Raw genomic sequence first — 26443 nt, forward strand, 5'->3', positions numbered from 1 at the left:
ATTGCTGCTCATGGTAGCGGTTGGTTTCAGTGACTATTTTTAGAATTACCTCCTCAGTTAGAAATAACTTCAGGTACGCCAGAGGGTTGTCACTCTCCACATCAACCTTCATCCCAGGAGATCCAGTGAATCGGAATCTAGGGGGCGCTGCCTGGTCCGCATCGCTGTCTAAAGGGCACCAAGTGCGCACATCACTTAGGTCAGGTGCGGGATCATCGGCGTCACTTTCTGGATCAGTGTCGGTGTCAGAGTCAGATGACAAATCTCCCCACGACTCACTGTCACTCTCTTCTGCGAGCAGCTCCGTGTCGCTGCCGATGTCGCTGTCGCAGTCGCTCATCTCATCCAAAAGCGCATATGTAGGACAGCGCTTTTTTTATGCCATTTTCAAATGATTTTATTTCTCACAAATGACAATGGCAAGGGGCACTGAAAGGGCACTGTGTCTTTTACCAAAGTAATACAGTGTAATGCTCTCAGATTACACTGTATCACCTCCTTTTTATATGTTTGTGTTCGTGCAACATTTGAATTTCCCTCCCTAGTTCCGCTCCCATGCAGCATTGCTGCTGCAGAGAACGGAACCAGGAAGTCATCAGACCGACAGACGAGCGGCGGGGATCTCGGCCGGCGGATACAGCAATGAGAAATCATCGCTGGATCGCCAGGAGAAGGTAAGACACACCGCTGCTCGCTCTGCACATTCACCCCGAGCGTGACTCGGGGATACCGATAACAGCAGGAAAATTCTACCCCGAGTCAAGCTCGGGGTTACCGCTAGGCAGGTTAATGATTTATGGTGTAATACTGTTAAATGCATGTCTGCTCTCTCCCAACAATCTCATGAGCCATTACAACTAGAGGGCGCTATCAAGCAATTGAATGTTGCTTACAAGAGTTATCAAAGACTGTCTTTTAAATATACTGATCTATTAAAGCGGTACAACACCAAAGAGTCATTGGAAGAATTAAAGGGATTTGAGAAGCTCAATCTTGAAAGAGACAATTTAATGGTGCAAACAAAGACAAAGGCAGAAGTGAGAAAAACACAGCTCCATGAATCCAGATCTTATCGTTCTACATCTACCAGATGCTCCACAAGATCTTCCAAATCCCTACAATCAAGATCTTCTACACTCAGTCAGCAACTCATAAAAGCCTGTGATGATGCTGAAGCTTCTAAAATTCAGACAGCTTTTGCCCAAAAGAAAGCAGATATGAAAGCTGAAGCTGCAAGCCAGAAAGCAGAGAAGGAAGCTGAAGCTGCACACCAAAAAGCAGAAATGGAAGCTGAAGCTGCATGCCAGAAAGCAGAAATGGAAGTTTTGGAAAAACAATGTGAGCGTGCCACAGCCATGGCAAGTTTAGGGGCCTTAGAACAAGCCACTAGTGAAAGTGAAAGAAACAACAGTTGCATAAACAGTTGCATTCCTTATGCCTCAAATTTTTCGCATACCTCTCCAGAATGAGAATGTCAACTCCCTGTCACAACAGCCAAAGCAATCAATCAAAGTCTCTTCTCTGCCCCTACTGTTGCTCAAGACAATTAGCCTTTATATCTTCCAGTACATCCGGCTACAGTATCTCAGCATGCAGCAGACACTGGTATGCATATAATAGACTGTCCACCACAGATACAAATCAACATGTCAGTGAACTTTAAGCCAGTTCCAGCATTGAATGCCTTAGCACCAACATATGTTCCCAAGTCACTCAACTTCAATCCACCAGCCATCACAACTAACTCTGTTCCACCTGCTGTCATGCACCCAAAGTCTGAAAACACAGATATGTCACAGTTTGCTAAATGCAGAGAGCACTAAAACAGGCCTCACCAAGTTTGATGACAAGCCTAAAAATTACAGATGCTGGAAATCCACTTTTAAGGTCACAATGAGTGACCTAGACATCAATGCCGCAGAGGAATTAGATCTGCTCATCAGATGGCTTGGTCCCCAGTCTACTTAACGCATCAAGAGGCTCAATGCATTTTATATTGACAACCCTGCTGCAGGCCTTAACGCTGGTTGGGACAGACTTGAACGTACCTTTGGCAGCCCAGAGCAAGGCCATTGAATATGCCTTATTCAAAAGGTTGCAAAGCTTCCCAAAGATTTCCTCCAGAGACAATCTAAAGTTTCAAGCACTCAGCAATGTTCTGTTCTGTTCTGTTAGAGCTTCAACTTGATAAGGCTGACATCAACTTACCTTGTCTCAGTTACCTTGACATCCCTCATGGCATCAACCCTATTGTTCTCAAGCTACCATATGGCATTCAAGAAAAATGGGCAGCGCTTGGATCAAAGTATAAGGAAAACATCAATTTGCCTTTCCTCCTTTTTCCTACTTCTGGGAGTTCATCAAAAGAATTGCAGACTCCAAGAATGACCCAAGTTTCTCTTATGGTGACTGTAACCCTCACAGTTCACCCACTCCAAGACATAAGAACACACGTATGATACACAGAGACCATAGAGGTCCAGTGTCAGTGAAAAAGACTAGTGTTCTACCTGTGCCTACTACAGTTCTTGAAAAGACTGATCAAAACAAGAAAATTGAGAACCCAAATCGCCAATGTCCGATACATAATAAACCACTTAAGAAATGTATCGGATTCACAAAGAAAACCCTACAAGAACGTAAGGAAATTTTGAAGAAATTTGGGGTTTGCTACAAATGCTGTGCCTCCACAGAACACTCTGCAAAGGACTGTAAAGCTATCATCAAATGTATAGAGCAGTGGTTCTTAACCTTGTTGGAGGTACTGAACCCCACCAGTTTCATATGCGCATTCACCGAACCCTTCTTAATTGGAAAAATAAAATATGATTTTTTCAAATTCAAAACATAGGTATATATTATTTTAGGTATATATTTATACATAGGTGCACAAAATGAACAAAACCATTAAGAACAAAGAACAAAACCATGAAAACATGATTTTCACACAAAAACAAAAACATAATAATGAATATTTACTGCAAATTAGTGTGACTTCTGCTGTTGTCTTTCAGACCAGTTCAGAAATGTGCGGCATTATCTTGGCAAGTGCCACTCTCATGTCATTATCATGTCATATGTCACCTCCCCCTGTCCTGCTGTAAGGGGGGATCTATATGGGGGACGGGACCTCACCTCACCCTGTCCTGCTGTAAGGGGGGGTCTATATGGGGGACGGGACCTCACCTCACCCTGGCCCGCAGTAAGGGGGGATCTATATGGGGGACCCCATAAAATAGATCCCCTTTACATAGTCTTCTCAGTGTTCTCACACAGTCAGTCAGACAGTCAGTCACTAGACTAGTACAGCCAGTACTACTCCAGTCCTAGCTTTTTTTCACCTGTGTCCAGACTCCCGTTTACAGGCTAGGTTTTCCTCCTGCAGGCTGCAGCACCACTGTCACCACTGGCTCTCTGGCCTCTCACCAGCTGGCTTCTTCTGCTGCTGTGGCTGCCTGGCCTGGTGGTTCTCTCCCGCTCTGCGCTGGGTGGCCGCTGCATGGGTTAGTCCCCCCCCCGCACCACTCCACAGTTGGTGATGGCGGCTCCGGCTGGATCGGATTCGGCAGGGAGACGAGCTGCACAGCCAGCAGTGAGAATGAGCCAGGGGCAGAGAGGGCTGCGAGTGCGAGCAGACTCAGCGGGCGGCGGCGGCCAGCCTATCATGACAGAGTGAGTGACATGATACTGCGGAGTGGATGCGCCCCCCCCCCCACCAGATGGTGCTGCCGGCCCCCCTGCACCCCCCACGCTACGCCACAGGATGTTATGTATTTCCATGATGACGGCGCGGAGCGGGAGCAGAAGGACATGCCTGAAACTGGAGAAATAGTCCCTGACAGCAAAGTGGTACTAGCGGAGGGTGTGCCGAACCCTCGAGACTGACCCACCGAACCCCTGGGGTTCGATCGAACCCAGGTTAAGAACCACTGGTATAGAGTGTGACAGTCCTGAGGCAAAGCAAGGTGGGGAGCACACAGATCAAACAGCACCTCCCACCTCAATGTTCTCTACATGTGGAGAAGGATTCTGTGACAAATCCTGTGCAAAGATATGCTTGGTTCGTGTATACCCCAAAGGTAGACCTGAAAAGGCCATAAGACTATATACTATTCTGGATGATCAGAGTAATATATCTTTTGCAAGAACACAGTTTTTGAACTGTTGAACATAACAGGAAATGCTCTACCTTATAGCCTAGGCAATTGTGCAGGCACTACAGAAGTATCAGGTAAGAGCCAGTGGACTTATAGTTGCTCCTCTGAAAGACATTGTGGAAATATCCTTGCCTACTATCACTGAGTTCAACCAGATTCTGAGCAACAAAGAGGAGACCCCTACTCCCGAAGCTGCCTTTCCCCATCCTCACTTGAAGGACATAGTCGACCAAATACCAGCTGATATCCTGCTGTTACTCAGCCGAGATATCTTAAGGGTGCACAAAGTTCTGGATCTGGGCTAGGTCATCATAGGCAATGTCTGCCGGGACAAAGGCAGAAGGTCTTACTTAGTCTCTTCCTTTAAAACACACGTTCTGTCTAACGGACGAACTACTTGTTCTGCACAATGACCGCATCAATATAATGTGAAAGAAAGACTTTGATATAGGTGCCCAACGGCACATCATACAAGATGATAAGAAAGCTCTTAATTTCTGGGATGACAACATCAGCAACACAGTGTTCGAGGTAACCACTAAAGACAATGAGTTGGCAGCTACCATGGAAGACAAAGAATTCTTGAAAACCATGAGTAAAGAGTTCTATCAAGATGATTCCAACAGTTGGGTAGTACCTCTACCATTTCATACCCCAAGAAGGAGACTACCAAACAACAGACAACATGCAGAATCATGGTTTGTTTTTTTAAAGAGCAGTTTCAACCAGAAGCCTAAGATGAAAAAGCACTTTGTGGACTTTATTCAGAAGGTGTTTGAGAGAGATCATGCTGAGCCTGCACCTCCTCTTAACCTCCCTGGCGGTATGATTATGTCAGGAATTATGTATCAAAAGCGGTACACTTTTTTTCATGGAAATTTGGCGTTATGTATTATAGGCCTACAATTCTTAGTAATTACTGACTTAAACCTGACCAAAACAAGAGTCTAGTAGACATCCCAGATGTGATAAATTTGAAACACAAACACATGAATTATAATCTAATCAATAATATAATTTTATTATATAATATATAATATATATAATAAAATTATATTATTGATTAGATTATAATTCATGTGTTATATATTATATATATATATATATATATATATATATATAATATAAATGTGTTATGTGTTTGTGTTTTGTGCAACATTTGAATTTCCCTCCCAGTTCCGCTCCCATGCAGCATTGCTTGCTGCAGGGAACGGAACTAGGAACTTATCACACCGACGGACGAGCGGCGGGACTCTCGGCTGGCGGTCACAGCAATGAGAGATCATCGCTGGATCGCCAGGAGAAAGTAAGAGACACCGCTGTGCGCTCTGCACATCTACCCCGAGCGTGACTCGGGGATACCGATCCTAGTCTAAAAAATCCACCCCGAGTCACTCTCGGGGATACCGCCAGGAAGGTTAAGGAAGGAGAAGAATGTTGGTACCTGCCATGCTTTGGTGTCTACTATCCTCACAACCCTGATCAGATTAGCGTGGTCTTCGACTCAAGTGCTTGTCTCAAAGGTGTCTCTGTCAGGGTGCCAGGAAACCCGACAACACGGGGATGCAGGTAAAATAAAGCAGTTTATTGGAGTAAACAACAATAAATGCACAGCAAGAGTGAGAAAGTGAGAGCAGGAACAAGCCGGGGTCAAGTCCAGAAGAGGGTTGTCATCCAATCCAAGCTGGAGTCCAGAAGCAGATAGTCCAACGATGCAGGGTCGTCTGCCGATGCGGGGTCAAGAGCCAGGAGAGTCGTCAGCCAAGCCAGGTCATACACAGAGGAATAGAGAGAACAGGAGACTGCTAGCAAAGATGCACATTGGAGCACAAACGCAAGGGCAAGGACTGCAACCCATCAAATGATGGATATAGTCAGGTGTGCAGCATCATCACTGTGCGACACCCAGGCAGCAGGCAAGTGATTATGCAATCAGAGTTTATAAGAGGCAGCAGTCTGCACATGTCCAACAGGCTGCCAACAGGAGGGCAAGGTAAGACCTTGACAGTCTCCCTCAATGACAATATTTTCAATGGGCCTAATCTAAACAACAGTCTTATAAGAGTGTTTACTTTGCTTCATACAAGAGCCAATTGCTGTTATGGCTGACATTCAGCAAATGTTCCACTGTTTCATCATACGTGAAGACTACAGAAACTTCCTCAGGTTCCGATGGTACCGCAATCATGATGTTAATGATGAAGGCAGAGACTACCGGGTGAATGTATGTGTTTTCGGTAACAGTCCTCCTGCAGTAGCAATTTATGAACTGAAGAAAACAGCTCAAGAGGGTGAGAAGGAATTTGGATCTGATGCACGACAGTTCATCGAAAGGAATTTCTATGTAGACGACGGACTCAAATCTCTGCCTACGGAAGAAGACGCTATTGACCTTCTCACTAGAACCCAGAACATGCAAACCTCAGACTTACAAAATCATCTCCTACAGCGACAAGGTCATGAGAGCCTTTCCTTCTGATGACTATGCTGTCAGTGTGAAGAAATTCCAACTAGGATATGACCTTTCCATTATGCAACGCAGTCTTGGATTGCTTTGGAATGTTAAGCAAGACATATTCACATTTCAAGCATCAGCCTGTGACAAGCCCTTCACAAAGCGAGGAGTTTTATCTACAGTGAACAGCATTTATGATCCATTGGGTATTATAGCACCTATCACCATTCAGGGTAAGATACTGCTGAGACAACTTACTTCTGAAAGCTCAGACTGAGATACCCCTTAACCCAAGGAGAAATAACAAAGGTGGGAATCCTGGAAACAGTCTCTAAAACCATTAGAACACCTTCAGATACCACGCTCTTACACCCTAGCATCCTTAAAGAATGCCTTCATATGTTCTATCCTCTGATGGTATTCTCTTCACTTGAGCCTCATTGCTGTATGTCATGCAAGTTGATAACATTCATGTTTTGTTTTTTGTCATTCTATTCATATCTCCTTTTTTTATTTTTTTGTTCCTTCTTTTTATGTTACTTTGTATTTACTTTTGAAAATTAATAAAATTGTCAGTTTTCCAAAAAAAAGAATGCCTTCAGAAGGTTTGTTTCTGTGCAAGGACCTGAAAAGTTACTTAGATCCGACTGTGGGACTAATTTTACAGGAGCAGAGAAGATAATGAACTTCTTGAATGACAACAAATGTAAATGGGAATTCAACCCACCTCATTCCTCTCTCCTTCTGGGAACGCATGATTGGAGTTGCATGAAAAATCCTGGACTCTTTGCTACTGGAACAGAAAACTTCCCAGCTTACCCATGAAATCTTAGTCACTCTTCTTGCCGAGGTGTCTGCTATAATCAATGCCAGGCCACTGGTCTCTGTGTCCTCCGATCCAGATTCTCCAGGACTGCTCACTCCAGCCACTCTTCTTACCCAAAAAATTGGGATAGCCACTATTCCAACAGAGGAACTTGATTACCCTAACCTTTACAAGCATCAATGGAAACTGGTTCAACATCTTGCTAGTATGTTTTGGAACCGCTGGAAGACGGAGTACCTTCTAACCTTCAAAGTCGCAGTAAATGGCAAACTAGCAAGCCCAACCTACAAGTGGGGGACATAGTTCTCTTGAAAGAGACAGATTCCGATCGCAACCATTGGCCTATTGGTCTGTTTTAAAAGACTTTGCCAAGTAACAATGGAAAAGTAGAAGTTAAAGTAATGAAAAAAGGTTCTGCACACCTTTACTTCAGGCCTATAAAGGAACTAGTACTTCTTTTGCCCAAAGAGGAAGACAAGTCTCACAAGTCATCAACTTGATTCCAAGAGAGGTAAGAAGGATTGGTGCAAGTTGTTGCCTTCCCTTCCAAAGAGGGATTTTCCTTGTCACAGGCTTGACCTTCGAGATGTGCATCTGCAAGGATTATGTTAATGTTTGCATTGTTTTCCCTTATTTTTCCCTTCCCTTTTGTTTTGCAGATGTTCCTGGAAAAGAATCTTCATTTGCTTATATTTGGACTTAAGTTTTTAATAATAGAAATCATAGCTTTCAATGGGGAGTGTCATGTTTCACATGCTTTGGGATATGCCTTTAAATGTTATATGTATTCTCCTGCCCCTGGTTCCTCCCCTCCCCAAAGTCTTGTAGAGTGGGAGAATTATCGTTTTATCTCTGGAGTGAATCCCCTTTTTTTATACACGCCAGTATTCTATTGGCTTTGCTTGCATCAGCTTGGCATTGCATGCCATTACTGAGCTTGTCATCTGCTAGGACCCCCAGGTCCTTTTCCATCTTAGATTCCCTCAAAGGTTCCCCCCCTAGTGAGTAACTTGCGTTCATATTTCTGGCACCCAAATGCATTACCTTACATTTTCCAACATTAAACCTAATTTGCCATGTAGATGTCCACCCCACTATTTTGTTCAGGCCTTCTTGTAAGGTTTCCATGTCCTGCGTAGAAGTTATTGCCCTGCTTAATTTAGCATTGTCCGCAAATACTGAGATTGAGCTATTTATCCCATCCTCTATGAATAAATTAAACAGGATTGGTCCCAGGACAGATCCTTGGGGAACCCCACTTTCCACACCAGACCATTCCAAGTACTTGTCATTTATCACCACCCTCTGGACTTGCTCCTAAAGGCAGTTTTTAATCCAGGTTCTCATCCTATGGTCCATACCTAGGTGCTTTAGTTTGTACAGTAAACCTTTGTGGGGGACTGTATCAAATGCCCTATCAAAGTCCAGAAACACCACATCCACAGGCCTTCCTTTATCGAGATGGCAGCTCACTTTTTCATAGAAGGTTAATAAATTCTTTCACGACTCCATGCTGATTACTACTAATGATACTGTTTTTTATCATCCCCTCCAATACCTTGCAATAGCCTCCAATAGCTATTAATGTTAGGCTAACTGGCCTGCAGTTTCCAGGGATATATTTCAGTCACTTTTTAAATATTGGTGCCGCATTGGCTTTTCTCCAATCTCCTTCAGCTGGTACCGTTTCCGTTATTAGACTGTCCATAAAAATTAGGAACAATGGTCTGGCTATCACCTGACTGAGTTCCTTAAAGACCCTCGGATGTAAGCCATCTGGTCCTGGTTACTTATTTATGGTAAGTTTTTCAACTCTAATTCTGAGTCTGTCTACTGTTAACCATGAGGGTGCTTCCTGTGATGTGTTTTCTAACATTAACATTACAGTCTAGGTTACTGTATCCACCCGTTTCTTTTGTGAAGACTGAGGAGAAGAGTTTATTCAGAACCTTTGCCTTTTCTCTGTCCTTTATAGCCAAATTCTCTTTATCATCCTTTATTGGGCCAATATGTTCTGGCCTCACTTTCTTACTATTTATTTAATTAAAGAAGTTCTTGGGTTTTTTTTTACTCTCTTCCACTATGTGCCTTTCATGTTCTATCTTAGCCTCCTTGATTGCGCTCCTACATTTTTTATTGCATTCTTTGTAATGTTGGAATGCTGACAATTACCCCACAGCCTTTTATTTTTTTGAATGCCTTTTCTTTTGTTTATATATGCATTTTTATGTTGGATTTTAGCCACCCAGGGTTTATTTTAGCTCTTTTAAACTTATTCCCTGTTGGAATGTACTGGCCAATACCTTTATTTAGTAAGTAGTAGTAGTCCTCCGTGTTCTTTGTTCCTGATTGGTGTCAGTGGGAGGAATAGTACCCCATCGTTGGTATCAATGGAAGAATAGTGCCCCATTGATGATGTCAGTATGTGAAAAGGTGCCCATCATTGGTGTCAATTGGACTAGTGCCCTATTGATGGAGGCAGTAGGGTGAATGGTGCCTCATCATTGGTGTCAGTGGGAGGAATAGTGCCCTGTCATTGATGTCAGTAGGAAGAATAGTGCCCCTTCATTGGTGGCAGTGGGAGGAGAAGTGGCCAATCGTTGGTGTTAGTGGGACAAGTAGTGCCTCATCATTGGTGTCAGTGAAGGAGTAGTGTCCCATCATTGGTGTCAGTGGGAGGAGTAGTGCCCCATTATTGGTGTCAGTGGGAGGAATAGTGCCCCATCGTTGGTGTTAGTGGGAGGAATAGTGCCCCATCGTTGGTGTCAGTGGGTGGAATAGTGCTCCATCGTTGGTTTTAATGGGAGAAGTGCCCCATCATTAGTGTCAGTAAGAGGATAGTGCCCCATCTATTGTGTCAGTGGGAGGAGTAATGCCCCATTGCTGGTGTCAGTGGGAGGAATAGTGCCCAATCATTGGTGTCAGTGGGAAGAATAGAGTCCCATTGATGGTGTCAACAGGGGCAGTTGTGCCCCATCATTGTGTCAGTTGGTTGAAAAGTGCCCCAAGGGCCAGATAAAAGAAAGCAAAGGGCCACATCGGGTCCCCAGGCCACAGTTTGGAGACTACTGGTATATATACTAGAATTTTTGTTTTTTTTTATACTTATAATGGCGGTGATCAGCGACTTATAGTGGGACTGCGGTACTGCGGCGAGAGATCTGACACTAACTGCCACTGACATCACCAGTGACACTAATCCAGTGACCAGTGCTAACAATACTAGTACTAATGACACTGGCTGAGAAAGGGTTAACATCTAGGGGCGCTCAACGGGTTAAATTTGTGCCTAGCTATGTGTAATGTGTGCTGCTTTTACTAACTGATCAGCAGATCCCGACCGTGAATCATTGGCCAGGACTTGCTGACAGGCTCCAGCTGTGTAAAACACAGAGGTTGCCAGCGGGGGGGAGGGCGCACATGCACTTGCCCAAAACATGGAAGTAGGCAGCAATGTATGGGTACGTCGCTTTGCCTACAGCGGCCACTCATCTTCAGTACATTGTGGGCGGGCATTCCGTAAGTGGTTAGAAAATCAACCCAAAAGTTTGCCATAAAGTGACTGCTATAAGTGCAATGAATGAGAGTGTGCATTAATTAGAGGAATTGTTTTACATTAGGAGAAGACACTTCCTGCTCTCCTGTTCTCCTGCTGCTCTAAAGCATCCAAATTTGAAATGTCAAACGCTACACAGATTGAGGTAAGGAATATGAGTTTTTAGATGTGTTCTTTGCTGTTGCACTTTTATCCAATTTATATAATTTAAACCAATATATAGATGTCCCTTTAAAAATTCATAAGTCTTCATAAATGCAGATTATACTTAACATTGCTCTATTAAACCAAAGCGGTTTTAAAGTGGTTGTAAAGGCAGATGTTTTTTTTTTTATCTTAATACATTCTATGCCTTAGGATAAAAAGCCTTCTGTGTGCAGCAGCCCCCCTCAGCCCGCCTAATACTTACCCGAGGTCCATCTAGATTCAGCGATGTTGCACAAGAGACTCGGCTGAGACAGCAGCACAATGCCATTGGCTCCCGCTGCTGTCAATCAAGGTGAGCCAATGAGAAGAGAAAGGGGGAGGGCCAGGCTCCATGTCTGAATGGACACAAGGAGCAGCGGCTCGGCTCAGGTGCCCCCATAGCAAGCTGCTTGCTGTGGGGGCACTCAACAGAAGGGAGGGGCCAGGAGCACCAAAGAAGGACCCAAGAAAAAAGGAGGATCCAGGCCACTCTGTGCATAACCACTGCACAGAGCAGGTAAGTATCACATGTTTATTATTTTTAACCACTTAAGCCCCGGAGGATTTGGCTGCTCAAAGACCAGGCCCTATGTTGCGATTCGGCACTGCGTGATTTTAACGGACAATTGCACGGTCGTGCGATGCTGTATCGAAATAAAATTGACGTCCTTTTTTTCCCACAAACAGAGCTTTCTTTTGGTGGTATTTGATCACCTCTGCCATTTTTACTTTTTGCGCTATAAACAAAAAAAGAGCGTCAATTTTGAAAAAATAATATTTTTCACATTTTTTTATATGAAATTCCCCCCCCAAAAAATGTAAAAATCAAATTTTTTTAACATTTTAGGCCAATTTGTTTTCTGCTACATATTTTTGGTAAAAAAAAATCGCAATGGGCGTATTTTGATTGGTTTGCGCAAAAGTTATTGCGTTTACTAACTAAGGGAAAGATTTCTGTCATTTTTGGTGTTTTTTTTTTTAAAGTAATGGCGGCGATCTGCGATATTTTTTGCGGGACTGCGACATTGCGGCGGACAGATCGGACCCCTGACTGACATTTTTGACACTTTTGGGGGTACCAGTGACATTACTACAGTAATCAGTGCTATAAATATGCACTGTTACTGTAAAAATGACACTGGCAGGGAAGGCGTTCATTTTATTGGAGAGGGAGGGGTTAATGTATGCCTGGTGCTTACTAACGTGTGTGGGGGGAGGTGACTGAGTGACACAGGGACAGATCGCAGGTTTAGCTATGCTGAACCCTGCAATCTGACCCTGTCTGTCACTTAGGAGATCCGCCCGCTTTGTTTACACAAGCAGGTGGATCTCCACACTCGATTCCCCGACGATCGGGGAAGAGCGGCGGTGATCGCCGCTGCTCCTTCCCTGGCCCGACTACCGCTGTGACTGAATACAGCGGGAGTGAGCCTCCGGCGGCACGCGCGCGCCGCCCACAAGGGGAGGAGTCCAGCGACGTAGGTCTACGTCACTGGACGGGAACGAGACACTTTGCCGCAGTACAGTCAACGTGACTGGTCAGCAAGTGGTTAAACCGAAGCGGTTTTAAAGTGGTTGTAAAGGCAGAAGGTTTTTTTTATCTTAATACATTCTATGCCTTAGGATAAAAAGCCTTCTGTGTGCAGCAGCCCCCTACAGTCCCCCTAATACTTACCCGAGGTCCATCTAGATTCAGCGATGTTGCACAAGAGCCTGGGCTGAGACAGCAGCACAATGCCTTTGGCTCTCGCTGCTGTCAATCAAAGTCAGTGTGCCAATGAGAAGAGAAAGGGGGCGGGCCAGGCCGCGGCTCCGTGTCTGAATGGACAGAGGGAGCAGCAGCTCGGCTCAGGTGCCCCCATAGGAAGCTGCTTGCTGTGGGAGCACTCAACAGGAGGGAGGGGCCAGGAGTACCAAAGAAGGACCCAAGAAAAAAGGAGGATCCAGGCCACTCTGTGCAAAACCACTGCACAGAGCAGGTAAGTATCACATGTTTATTATTTTTAAGAAAAAAAAAACAAGACTTTAGTGTCACTATAAAGATTGCTGCACTATGTTGGCCCCTTCTTTGCTTTTAATTCCTTTTTGCTGAGCGCATCTATCTAGGACTCAGGGGCTGGATTTCTAAGGCCAGAGCGTGTGGTGCTGCAACAAGGCACTTTACGATCTCTCTGTGGGATCAGAATTTATGGTAAGAAGCCTTCCTAACTGGTTTGGTGGAGGGATCTTCTGGCACCTTCTTTTCCCGCTGCACTGCATCTACGTTTTGTTTCACCTGGAAACTAATTCTCTTTGGGAACATTTTTCTTAATTTTAAACTTTATTGCACATGATCAATTTTTGGCTTGATTTTTTATTTATCTTTTGCACTTTGTTCTATGGGGTTTTTGTTTGTTTTTTTCCCACAAAAGTGGTACAACAGGTACATACAGTATCTCACAAAAGTGAGTACACCCCTCACATTTTTGTAAATATGTTATTCTATCTTTTCATGTGACAACGCTGAAGAAATGACACTTTTCTACAATGTAAAGTAGTGAGTGTACAGCTTGTATAACAGTGTAAATTTTCTGTCCCCTCAAAATAACTCAACACACAGCCGTTAATGTCTAAACCGCTGGAAACAAAAGTGAGTACACTCCTAAGTGGAAATGTCCAAACTAGGCCCAATTAGCCATTTTCCTTACCCGGTGTCATGTGACTCGTTAGTGTTACAAGGTCTCAGGTGGGAATGGGGAGCAGGTGTGTTAAATTTGGTGTTATCGCTCTCACTCTCTCATACTGGTCACTGGAAGTTCAACATGGCACCTCATGGCAAAGAACTCTCTGAGGATCTGAAAAAATAATTTTTGCTCTATATAAAGATGGTAAATGATTGTGTAATGATGCATGCTGCCACAATAGACGATTCCCACAAATGCAAAGAGGTACATAGGATTAGGGGAAGAAGAGGGGGCTCTATATGCATGGAAACACGTTCCAATAAGAGATGGTTAGTGCAGCATATTAGGAGCGGTTACAATTTGTGTAATGAAGAGCACATTCAGGTTAATTATGTAAGTACCATATATAATCCACACAGATGTAAAACTAAGGTCCCAACGAAAAAGCGGGGGGCAGGATGGACTGAGGAGGTAGCGTCATGCAGTGAGCTGTGAGCTAATGTGATGGGGGCCCAACGGATAAGAGACAAAGCCATATTAGAGCAAATGGGCAGGGCATTGGGTAACAGCATGATGGAATGCATGATAAAGTGTGGCATTGGGAACTTTAACCACCAAACTGCACAGGAGGGTTCAGGTGGCCGGGGGAGGGGGGGGGGGGAGTAACAGCAGGAAAGGGTGGAGGGGTGGGCATAAAGGACAGAGGCATGGGAACAAACTTAGAGAAGGAAGTACAGAGAGAGGATGACAGGAATGGGGAACACCAAAAGAGTGAACAGTTGGAGTAAATTGGGGGGGGGGGGGGTGAAAAAGAAAAAAAAGGGGGGGGGATTAAGATATTTTTTGTTTTTTTCTTATGAAACACTGTGATTGCATATTTACCTATGAATTGAAGTAATGTCGCATTATTTCACAAATTTCAGTTAATTTATGTGAATTATTAACCACTTGCCGACCGCCTAACATACATTTTTTGCGACAGGTTGGCCCTATTGTGCGAAATCACGTACCTGTGTGTAATTTGGTGCAATAGCCACTTGGGGACGTGCACGTGCCGCCTGAGGCACAATCGCACGGTGATTGGAGAGAGGGGGAGCCAATCAGCCGGTACGGCAGACCCTTACGTGTGCACAGTCTATTGCATTAGGATGTGCACCCCAAAGCTCAAACGCATGTGTAATATATATATATATATATATATATATATATAGATAGATAGATAGATAGATAGATAGATAGATAGATAGATAGATAGATAGATAGATAGATAGATAGATAGATATAGATAGATATATATATATACACACTGTCAAAAGTATTGGGACACCTGCCTTTACAAGCACATGAACTTTGATGGCATCCCAGTCTTAGTCCGTAGGGTTCAATATGGAGTTGGCCCAACCTTTGCAGCTATAACAGCTTCAACTCTTCTGGGAAGGCTGTCCACAAGGTTTAGGAGTGTGTCTATGGGAATGTTTGACCATTCTTCCAGAAGCGCATTTGTGAGGTCAGGTACTGATGTTGGACGAGAAATCCTGGCTCGCAGTCTCCACTCTAATTCATCCCAAAGGTGTTCAATCAGGTTGAGGCCAGTCAAGTTCCTCCACCCCAAACTCACTCATCCATGTCTTTATGGACCTTGCTTTGTGCACTGGTCCAAATCATTTGGTGGAGGGGGGGGATTATGGTGTGGGGTTTTTTTTCAGGGGTTGGGCTTGGCCCCTTAGTTCCAGTGAAGGGAGCTCCTAAGGCGTCAGCATAGCAAGACATTTGGACAATTTCATGCTCCCAACTTTGTGGGAACAGTTTGTGGAAGGCCCCTTCCTGTTCCAACATGACTGCGCACCAGTGCACAAAGCAAGGTCCATAAAGACGTGGATGAGCGAGTTTGGGGTGCACCCCATCTATCCACAAGCCACCTCTGCACCCCCTGTCCGCAACACACCTCTGGTCCCCCACCCATCCACAACCTATCTTTGCAACCCCTGTCTGTAATAACCTCTGCACCCCCTGTCTGCCACTCACTGATTCCCTCCACCAATCCACAACTCACTTCTGCTCCCCACCCATCCACAACCCACCTCTGCACCCCCTGTCCATAACTCACCTCTGCTCACCCACCCATCCACAACCCACCTCTGCAACTCATCTCTGCTCCCCAACCATCCTTTTGCACCCACTGTCCGTAACTTACCTCTGCACACCCACCCATCCACAACTCACCTCTGCTCTCCAACCATCCTTTTGCACCCCCTGTCCATAACTCACCTCTGCACACCCACCCATCCACAACCCAACTCTGCACTCCCTGTCCGCAACTCACCTCTGCTCCCCAACCATCCTTTTGCACCCCCTGTCCATAACTCACCTCTGCACCCCCCCCCCCCTCCACAACTTCCATCTGCATCTCGTGTTTGCAATTCACCTCTGCTCCCCTCCCCCTTCCATGACTGCAGCTCACCTCATTACACTCCCCCCCCCCCTTATACAGCTCACCTCTGCACCCCTGGCCATAGCTACCACCTGTCCCCAACTCACCTGTGCAACTTTGTGTACAGCTTATCTCTGAAACCCCCCAACAGCTAAGCTTTGCAGCCCTCTTACATAGCTCCTTAATTCTGCACCTTACTTCTGACCATCCGGACACCTGTAGCTCAGAATGTACAGTAATGCCCCGCCTCCTACCCCTGAACACACAGTGTGGGGCAACTGTCTCTACCTCGCTCCGAGTGCAGTGGTTGGGAGATTCTGCGGAAGCCGTCAGGAGATATGCGATCTGCGCTGTCACTTGTAAACACAGAACTGAGGCTTCTGTGTTTACAAGTAACAGTAAAGCACATGGCCGGTGATGGCACTAACGAAACTGATGTGGCCATCAGGAGAGAGCTGCAATTGGCCGCATGAGCGGAGCTGTGTGAAAAGCCAATGACAGGACTAGGGGAGCACAAAACAGATCGGGACCAGGATGAGGGTCAGGTAGGCAGAAGAGAAGCTGACCGATGGACTGGGTCGCCGCTTGTCTTGGCTGTGCTGCCGGTCAATCTACAAGAGAATGTGTGCCCCACAGGGTGATTAGGTTGTGCCCAGGCACACACCCGACACACCCTGTCGCACGCCTATGGGCGGACCCGAGGTCCGCCGGCCACCCGCGATCCTTCCCGAGAGAGACAGAATGGAGGCCTGCCTATGTAAACAAGGCTGATCGCCATTCTGTCAGGCGAGAAGATAGAGATCTTGTATTCCTGCTAAGCAGGAACACGGATTTTTGCCTTCCCTCAGTCAGAGCCAGGCTCGCACAGTTAGCACGCACCCCCTAGGGACACATCTAACCCTTTGATCGCCCCTGATGTTAACCCCTTCCCTGCCAGTGTTATTATTTTGCAGATTTTGTGCATATCTTTAGCACTGTTCAATGTAATATTGTCACTGGTCCCTATGAAAGTGTCAAAAGTGTCAGTTAGGTGTCCAATTTGTCCGCTGCAATGTCGCAGTCCCGCTAAAAATCGCTGATCGCCGCCATTACTGATAAAAATGAATCAAATAAAAATGCCATAAAAATTTCCTATAGTTGTAGATGCGATAACTTTTGCGCAAACCTATCAATATACACTTATTGGGATTTATGAAGGCATTTGATTTTTTACATTTATTATTGGATGTGTTTTATAGCAGAAAGTAAAAAATATATATATTTGTTTTTTTTTTTTTTTAACTGTCGCTTTTTTTTTTTTTTGTTTATAGCCCAAAAAATAAAAACTGCAGAGGTGATCAAATACCACCAAAAGAAAGCTCTGTTTGTGCGGAAAAAAAAGGACCTCAATTTTTTTTTTTTTTTTTGGATACAGTGTCACACGACCGCGCAATTGTCAGTTAAAATAACGCAGTGTCGTATCGCAAAAAATAGGCTGGTCATGAAGGGGGTAAAACCATCCAGGGCTGAAGAGGTTAATTAAGAATTTACACTGAATTGCACTTCATGAATTTTAATGGTATGAGCTGTGAGTCTTAAAGGAGTAGTGCACTCATTTTTATAATATTGTTCATGAATTTGAGTCACTGTTAATGGATTCATATCACTTTTAGAGTATTTATGAAGATTTATGAATTGGGTGCAGCACTCCTTATTTCACTAAGCGCAGTAATATTTTTGGGTTTAGCTATCCAATTTATCTATCCCGAAAATTCTTCTTGGGAAAGGGAGGACATACAAATGTTTCCTGCTGTCTCCCCTCTTCAGCTCCCTTGCTAGGCTGCAGAAGTAATGCTCTTGCCATGTCATTTTATAACCTTTTTATTTTCTTCTTCTTCAGAGCTTAAAGTCAATGCAGAAGGTATGTTCTATATATAATCTAGTCTATAGGAATGTGAAAATAACTAATGGTCCTGAGTGCTGTACCACCTTCTTTGGCAACATTTTATGTTAAAGTGCTAAACTGATTTTCAGTCCCTTTTAACAGTTTTCTTAACACCTTCCCGTCGCCTGTATACATATAGGCGGCCTCACTAACGTGGGTCTTCTTTGGTAAGGCCACATACAGTATCTTAAAAAAATGAGTACACCCCTCACATGTTTATAAATATTTCATTACATCTTTTTCTGACGATTTTTGCTTACAAGTTAAAAATCTGTATTTTTTGCTAGAAAATTACTTAGAACCCCCAAACATTATATATATATATATATTTTTTTTTTTTTTTAGCAGAGACCCTAGAGAATACAATGGTCATTGCAATATTTTATGTCACACTGTATTTGTGGCCCTTTTTTAAATGCATTAAAAAAAAAAAAAAAAAAAAAAGAAAATAGAGTTTCTTGAATTAAAAAAAAAAAACAGTAAAGTTAGCCCAATTGTTCTATATAATATGAAAGATGATGTTATGCTGAGTAAATAGATACCTAACATGTCATGCTTAGAAATTGCGCACACTCGTGGGATGGCGACAAACTATGGTACTTAAAAATCTTCATAGTCAATGCTAAATTTGCAGAGGAGATCTGGTGCTAAAATTATTGCTCTCGCGACTTATGTATGCGTTCGCTTCTGCTCGCGAGCACGGAAGGATGGAATGCTTTAATTTTTTTTTCCTATTTATTTTATTTTTTTTTTTTTACACTGTCTCTTTGATTTATTTTTATTTTTTTATCACTTTTATGGCTGTCACAAGGAATGTAAACATCCCTTGTGACATCAATAGTCACGTGTCAGATATTTTTTTGGCCAAGTTTGGCTGTTTTGAATACACCCTGTTCCAAATTATTATACAAATGACATTTTTCTCATTTACCTAAATAATTGATGTAAATAACAGTCAGCATAATTCACGTTATCAACTATTAACCACTTGCCGACCGCCGCAAGTAAATATACTGCGGCGGTCAGCCCCGGCCAGGCAAAGTGACGTACCGGTACGTCACTAGCCTGTCACCAACTTGTGAGCCAATAGCGGGCGAGCGCGCGCCCGCTGAGGCGCGCGCCCGCCGCAGGTCGTTCACTAAGGAGTCAGTGCGTGTGACCGGCGGACCCGATGTCCGCCGGTCACTCGGCGATCGTCGGTAGAGAGGGAGAAAGGCAGACGGCTAATGTAAACAAGCCGCCCGTCATTCTCCCCTGTGTAAAAATGGAGATCAGACGGTTCTACTATGTAGAACTGTTGATCTCTGTTTTTACAATAGTAGACATGTCCCATCACAGTTAGAAACACGCCCCTAGGACACACTTAACCCCTCCCTCTCCATTACAGTTAACCCCTTCCCTGCCAGTGTCATTTTTACAGTAACAGTGCATATGTATAGCACTGATTACTGTAGTAATGTCACTGGTAACCCCAAAAGTGTCAGAAATGTCAGTCAAGGGTCCGATCTGTCCGCTGCAATGTCGCAGTCCCGCAAAAAAAATCGCAGATCGCCACCATTACTCATTAAAAAAAAAACACCAAAAATGACAAAAATCTTTCCCTTTGTTAGTAAACACGATAACTTTTGCGCAAACCAATCAAAATACGCTTTTTGCAATTTTTTTTACCAAACATATGTAGCATAAAACAAATTGGCTGAAAATGTTAAAAAAATTTTGATGTTTACATTTTTTTGGGGGGAATTTCATATAAGAAAATGTGAAAAAATATTGTTATTTTTGCAAAATTTACGCTCTTTTTTTGTTTATAGTGCATGATCAAAAAATTGCACAGGTGATCAAATACCACCAAAAGAAAGCTCTGTTTGTGGGAAAAAAAGGACGTCAAATTTGTTTAGGTACAGCGTCACACGACCGCGCAATTGTCCGTTAAAATCACGCAGTAAAAAATCGCAAAAAACCCCCTGGTCAGGAAGGGGGTAAAATCTTCCGGGGCTTAAGTGGTTAAGAGTACAATTCAAATTTTATTGAACAAACCTCCTAACGATAACAGTATTTTTTTACACATAAAAAAACTTACAATGCACTGTTCCAAATTATTATGCACAGTACGTTTTAAAACACTTTATCGGTTGTAAAGAACTGACAATTGTCATTTGTTGTGTTTGCAGCATATTTACTGAAATCAAAAGCTTTTTCAATCAAACTTATAACAACATTTTAACTTTTCAAACATTTTAACAGGTCACGTTACATTTTAACATAGGACCCCTTATTTGATAGCAGCTTCACAAGTCTTGCATCCATTGAAATTGTGAGTTTTTGGACAGTTTCTGCTTGAATTTGTTTGCAAGATGTCAGAATAGCCTTCCAGAGCTGCTGTTTGGATGTAAACTGCCTCCCACCCTCATAGATCTTTTGCTTGAGGATGCTCCAAAGGTTCTCAATAGGATTGAGGTCAGGGGAGGATGGAGGCCACACCATGACTTTCTCTCCTTTTATCCCCATAGCAGCCATTGATGCAGGGGTATTCTTTGCAGCATGAGATGGTGCATTGTCATGCATGAAGATGATTTTGACAGTTCTTCCTTCTGTACCAGGGAGGAAAGTGGTCAGTCGGAAACTCCACATACTTTGCAGAGGTCATCTTTACACCTTTGGGGACCCTAAAGGGGCCGACCAACTCTCTTCCCATGATTCTGGCCCAAAACATGACTCCACCACCGCCTTGCTGACGTCACAGCCTTGTTGGAACAGGGTGGCCATCCACCAACCATCCACTACTCCATCCATCTGGACCATCCAGGGTTGCACGGCACTCATCAGTGAACAGGACTGTTTGAAAATTAGTCTTCCATGAATTTTTCTGCAAATGCAGCCGTTTCTGCTTGTCAGCATTGGTTAGTGGTGGCCGAATAGAAGGTATATGCACAGTTGCAAGACTCTGGTGGACTCTACACCTTGATGTCCGTGGGACTCCAGAGGCAACAGTAGCTTCTAATATCTGTTTGCTGCTATGTAATAGTATTTTTGCAGCTGCTCTCTTGATCCAATGCATGGATCTGGCAGAAATCTTCCTCAATGTGCCTTTTTCTGCACAAATCCGTCTGTGCTCTGACGCAGCCACAAATCTCTTAATAGTGCGATGATCACGCTTACGTTTTCATGAAATATCGAATGTTTTCATACCTCGTCCAAGGCATTGAACTATTTCACTCTTTTCGGCAGCAGAGAGATCCTTTTTCTTCCCCATTTTGCATGAAAATTGTGCTCTGCTTAATAATGTGGAACACCCTCCTTTAGTAGTTTTTCCTTACTGTAAATTGGGCTCACCTGGCAATCTAATTATCACAGGTGTCCGAGATTGTTTTCAGTGATCAAAAGAGCCCTGAGACACAATGCCATCCATGAGTTACCGTGGTGCTTCCACCTGTGCACCATCGTGACGCTGGGCCCAAAGAGCAGGGCGGCTATGGGCTTATGCGGGGCACCATGCATCTGAGTCTGGGGCTTATCCTTGACATCATTATATGGTGATACATTTATTGGTTCTACTCCACTTACTTTCGCACACGCTCACCATGTGTACAGCGTCTTTGCCTTGCCCGCCTGCCTGTGTTGTCCCCAGCTCCCGTGGGGGACATTCAGGGCCATCTCCATCTTCCATGCCACTGACTATTTGAGCTGCCTAATTCTCATTATACATCCACTCCTGATGAAGTGGCGATTTGGGTCCAGGAAACCCATTGAGGCTGTGATGTTATAATATACTTTACTACTCTACTACTACTTGTAACTTGTGTTTGTTGATGTTTTAATATGCTCAACTATTCTACTACCACTTGGAATTTTGCCCTGTTGATTTTTATGTATATGTATCTGGGGACTACTTACCAGCTCTCCCACCATCGAGATGATTTTACTCTGTTTATATATCATGTTTGTATACCTGTATGTACCAATGAATGTGCATTTTTCCCAGTCGGCCTTGTCATGTCTCTCACTCAAAGTCCCAACCCTCCTCTTTTTGTGAGTTAAACTGAAAAACAAAATATTTAATCTTTGTGATACTGAAATAGAATTTGCATAATAATTTGGACAGGGTGTACTGACTTTTTTAAAAAAAAATCTGGCGCCTTTAAGGTTTCAGTAAACCAGAAGTGATGTCATGACGTCGTTTCTGGGTTACTAGATCCGAGACCCGATCAAAGCTGATTCTGGCTTTGTTTGGGTCTCCGGTCAGAGGGCGGTCTCTGAGTGTTGGGGTGACAGCCTCCTGCTCATGGACAACTAAACAGAAACAAACCCTTCAGGTATGGAATGCCCAGTTCAGAATCTTTGGTAGTATGGTGAAGATTTCTCATACCATGTAAACAGCTCAGTGACCTCTGTTTTATTTATTTGGAATGTCTGCATAAACTGTTCAGGGGCCATTACAAAGCAGCTTTATTTTTTTTGTCTTGTAGGGGTATGAAAAGATGACTCAGAGTGTGAAAAAGGTGAGACTTTTGCGAAGTTTCAGTGGATGTGTATTTTTCTGATATGCTAAGGCGGCTTTCATGCTGCTCTGTTGCAAAAACACAGTAAAAACGCAGATGCATTTTTGCCACTTTTTGCCACATTTGTGGTGCATATTCTAGTTGCCTGACATTAACATGCACCTGTGAAACATGTGACTCAAAAAAACGCATGAAAAACAGAACCTTGGGTGCGTTTTTGATGAGTTTTCAAAGCATTTCAATGGGGAACTGCGTTTTGGTGCAGTTTTAGACAAGCACCAACCATGCACCAAAACTGTAACAAGCAGGACTTTTAAAAACACAACTGACCGGTGTGAAGAGTTCCAAAGGACTTTGCAACGGATGCAATTTTCATGAATTTTTCTTGTGCTTTTTGTAACTGAAAGACTGATCAAATATTGATCAGTGTGAAAATGGAAAGGGCCCTTAAAAGTAATTCTTCTTACAATGTTACATATTTTCCTATTTACTAGAGTGTACTTGTAAAGGGCCCCTATGCTTCTGTTACATGGTTTCCTATTTACTAGAAATTACAAATGAATTCCAGGCATTTGTTCCTGAGCACATAATGGCCTAAACGTAGGGCCGGATCTAGCCTGTCTGATATGGGGGTGCAGTAAAAATGTCAGAGGGCAGAGGATGGTAGGTCAGCAAGTCAATGTGGAGGGAGTCAGTAGGGGAGATGATAGGGTCAGCAGTTTGAAGGGCAGTGCACAGGGGTTAGCAGGGTGGAGGACAGGAGACAAAAGGGCAGTGTATGGGATCTGCTGGGTGGAAAAAAGGAGTCCACAGAGCAGAGGACAGGGGTCAGCAGAGTGGAGAACAGGGGTCACTACTGGCAGGGCAGAGAAGAGGGGTCAATCTTGGCAGGGCGGTGGACAGGGGTCACTGCTGGCATGGCGGAGGTTGTGGTCACTGCTGGCATGGTGGAGGACAGGGGTCACTGCTGGCAGGGCGGAGGAGAGGGGTCACTGCTGGCAAGGCGGAGGACAGGGGTCACTACTGGCAAGGCGAATAACAGGTGTAACTGCTGGCAGGACGCAGGACAGGAGTCACTGCTGGCAGGTCGGACGACAGGGGTCATTGTTGGCAAGGCAGAGGACAGGTGTCAGTTTCTGGTGCTGGCAGGACACAGGACAGGGGTCACTGCTGGAAGGATGGAGGACAGGGGTCACTGCTGGCAGGACGGAGGACAGGGGTCACTGCTGGCAGGACACAGGACAGGGGTCACTGCTGGCAGGATGGAGGACAGGGGTCACTGCTGGCAGGGCAGCGGACAAGGGTCACTACTGGCAAGGCGGAGAACTGGTGTTACTGCTGGCAGGATGCAGGACAGGAGTCACTGCTGGTAGGATGGAGGACAGGGGTCACTGCTGTCAGGGCGGAGGACAGGGGTCACTGCTGGCAGGGTGAAGCACAGGTGTCACTGCTGGCAGGACGGAGCACAGGGGTCACTGCTGGCAGGATGGAGCACAGGTGTCACTGCTGGCAGGATGGAGCACAGGTGTCACTGCTGGTGCTGGCAGGACACAGGACAGGGGTCACTGCTGGCAGGACAGAGCACAGGGGGCACTGCTGGCAGGATGGAGGACAGGGTTCACTGCTGGTAGGGTGGAAGACAGGGGTCACTGGTGGCAGGGCGGAGGACAGGGGTCACAGGACATTTTCTATTTTTTTCACATTTTTTTGTCCTCAAACCTGAGAATGTGTTTCCTCTCCTTATGTAGGTATTGTTAATTCTATGTTTTAGAAAGTCATAATGTAAAGAATACCATTATTAGATTTGGTCTCTATTCTTAAAGTGTATATGTTACATATTTTTTTAATTTTTTGTATAGAGTGGGGAAGGGTTAGACTCTCTGCCAAGTTTTAATAGCAATACTATAATAAAACATACAAGTGTAGCGCTGTCAATATGAAAAAACGTATAAATGACAAAAACCAATTAATAAATCTTGTGTGTAATAATCAGACAATATAAATTTCAAAATCCCATTTCAAATGGGACATTCCAATTTATATTATCTGATTATTACACATATTATTTATTATTAATTGTTTTTTTTCATTTATACGATTTTTCATACTGACAGCGCTACACTTGTATGTTTTATTATAGCATTGCTTTATGAGGTGGGTGGACACACTCTAAAAGTGTGAGCAGCAGTCATATAGTTCATTTTTGTGTTCTAGCACTTAATATTGTAAAAAGTATAATTTTGCTTTTGTTTTGGTTGCACTGGTTATTTTTATACATATACAAGTTTTAGACCCTGTTCACACTGGGGTGACCTGTCAGGCGACCTGGTCGCCTGACAGGTCACCGTAGGTCGCCTGCCATAGAGTAGCTGTGGACCCGTTCTAATAGGAGCGACACAAGTCGCTCCGACTTAGAAAAAGGGTCCGGAGCTTCTTTGGGGCGACCTGGAGCGACCTGCATTGACTTCAATGTTATGAAGTCCGTGCCGGCCGCTCCGAGGTCGCGGTGCAAGCTGCGTGCCGCGACCTGTGAGGTCGCCCCGGCAAGTCGGATCGCCCCAGTGTGAACGGGGTCTTAATAGCAGTCTGTGTGCCTCTGTTGGGGAGATTGAACCCTCTGTTTATCCTTGTAACCATTGTCAATGGTCAGTACACATTGGGCTTGATTTACTAAATGGGAAATAGACTTTGCAAATGCATTTGCATTAATTTTCCCCAGAGCTTAGTAAATGCGGTAAAGCTTCACTTTATAAAGAATAGGTGCAAGGAAAATAATAAAAACAGCATGTTTGCTTGCACCTGATTGGATGATTGAAATCAGCAGAGCTTCACCTCATTTACTAAGCTCTGGGGGAAATAAGTAGAAATGTGCACAATGGAAAAAATCTTTTTGTTTTGTTTCAAATTAGTTTGTAAAGTTAATAATTTTATTTAATCATATTTGTCATGTTAGAATGATTCGTTTTTGCAATTCGTTTTGTATATTAAGTTCGTATATTCGTTATTTTCAAATCAATTCGAAATTCTCTCTAAATTTTCTAATATATTCTATTTTACTCTATTCCTTAATTTTCATTCTTTTATTTTCTAGTTCATTCTCTTCTATTCTATTATATTATATTTGCTTATTTTCTATACTGTTTTATTTTATCCTATTTTTTTATATATATTCTAATATATTCCTTTCCATTCTATTCTGTTTTATTCTATTCTATTCTTTTTTATATTCTGTTCTATTCTATTCTATTATTTAAAGCAGCCTAAGTAGGAATCGTCACCTTTTTAACTTTTATTCTTTTACTCTGTACTCTATTGCAATGTTTCCATTTCAAATTCAAATTAATTTTAGAATTCAAAATCATTTTTGAATTTGAATTCAAAATCATTTTCAAATTCATTTTCCAATTCGAATTTGAAGAATTTGTTTCATTATAATTTATTTCAGTCCAAAAATGTCCTTCCAAGGGATTTCAAACACTGCCCTTCTGAGTCCAACGTAAACCAGGCAACTTCAATGATGTCCCCTCTGATTGTAGCTCCTTTGTAGTATTTCCCTCACGCCAGTGAAAAAATCTCAGAAGAAAAAAATACTATAGTGTAGTATGTCTAATCCAGTTAATGCAAACAATTCTGTTTATACTGTGCTTACATCAAACAAATCTCCATTAACCTCCCTGGTGGTCTGATTATGTCAGGATTTCTGTGCTAAAAGCGGTACATTGTTTTGCATGGAAATCTGTTTTTTT

At 43.6% G+C, this 26443-nt stretch overlaps 1 protein-coding gene across 1 annotated transcript in view; it reads left to right on the forward strand.

Moving 5' to 3' along the window:
- Positions 1-26443, forward strand: part of LOC309556579 (uncharacterized protein) — a gene marked incomplete at its 3' end in the record, with an annotated part of 52391 nt that overhangs the window by 16867 nt on the left and 9081 nt on the right. The window contains exon 3 of the mRNA XM_082259021.1: positions 11059-11139. Within this exon, the coding sequence (XP_082115147.1) occupies positions 11059-11139 (81 nt within the window). The remainder of the gene's footprint in view (positions 1-11058; positions 11140-26443) is intronic.

Source organism: Pelophylax lessonae, assembly GCF_965119305.1.
Source record: "Pelophylax lessonae genome assembly, chromosome: 5".
Taxonomy (NCBI): domain Eukaryota; kingdom Metazoa; phylum Chordata; class Amphibia; order Anura; family Ranidae; genus Pelophylax; species Pelophylax lessonae.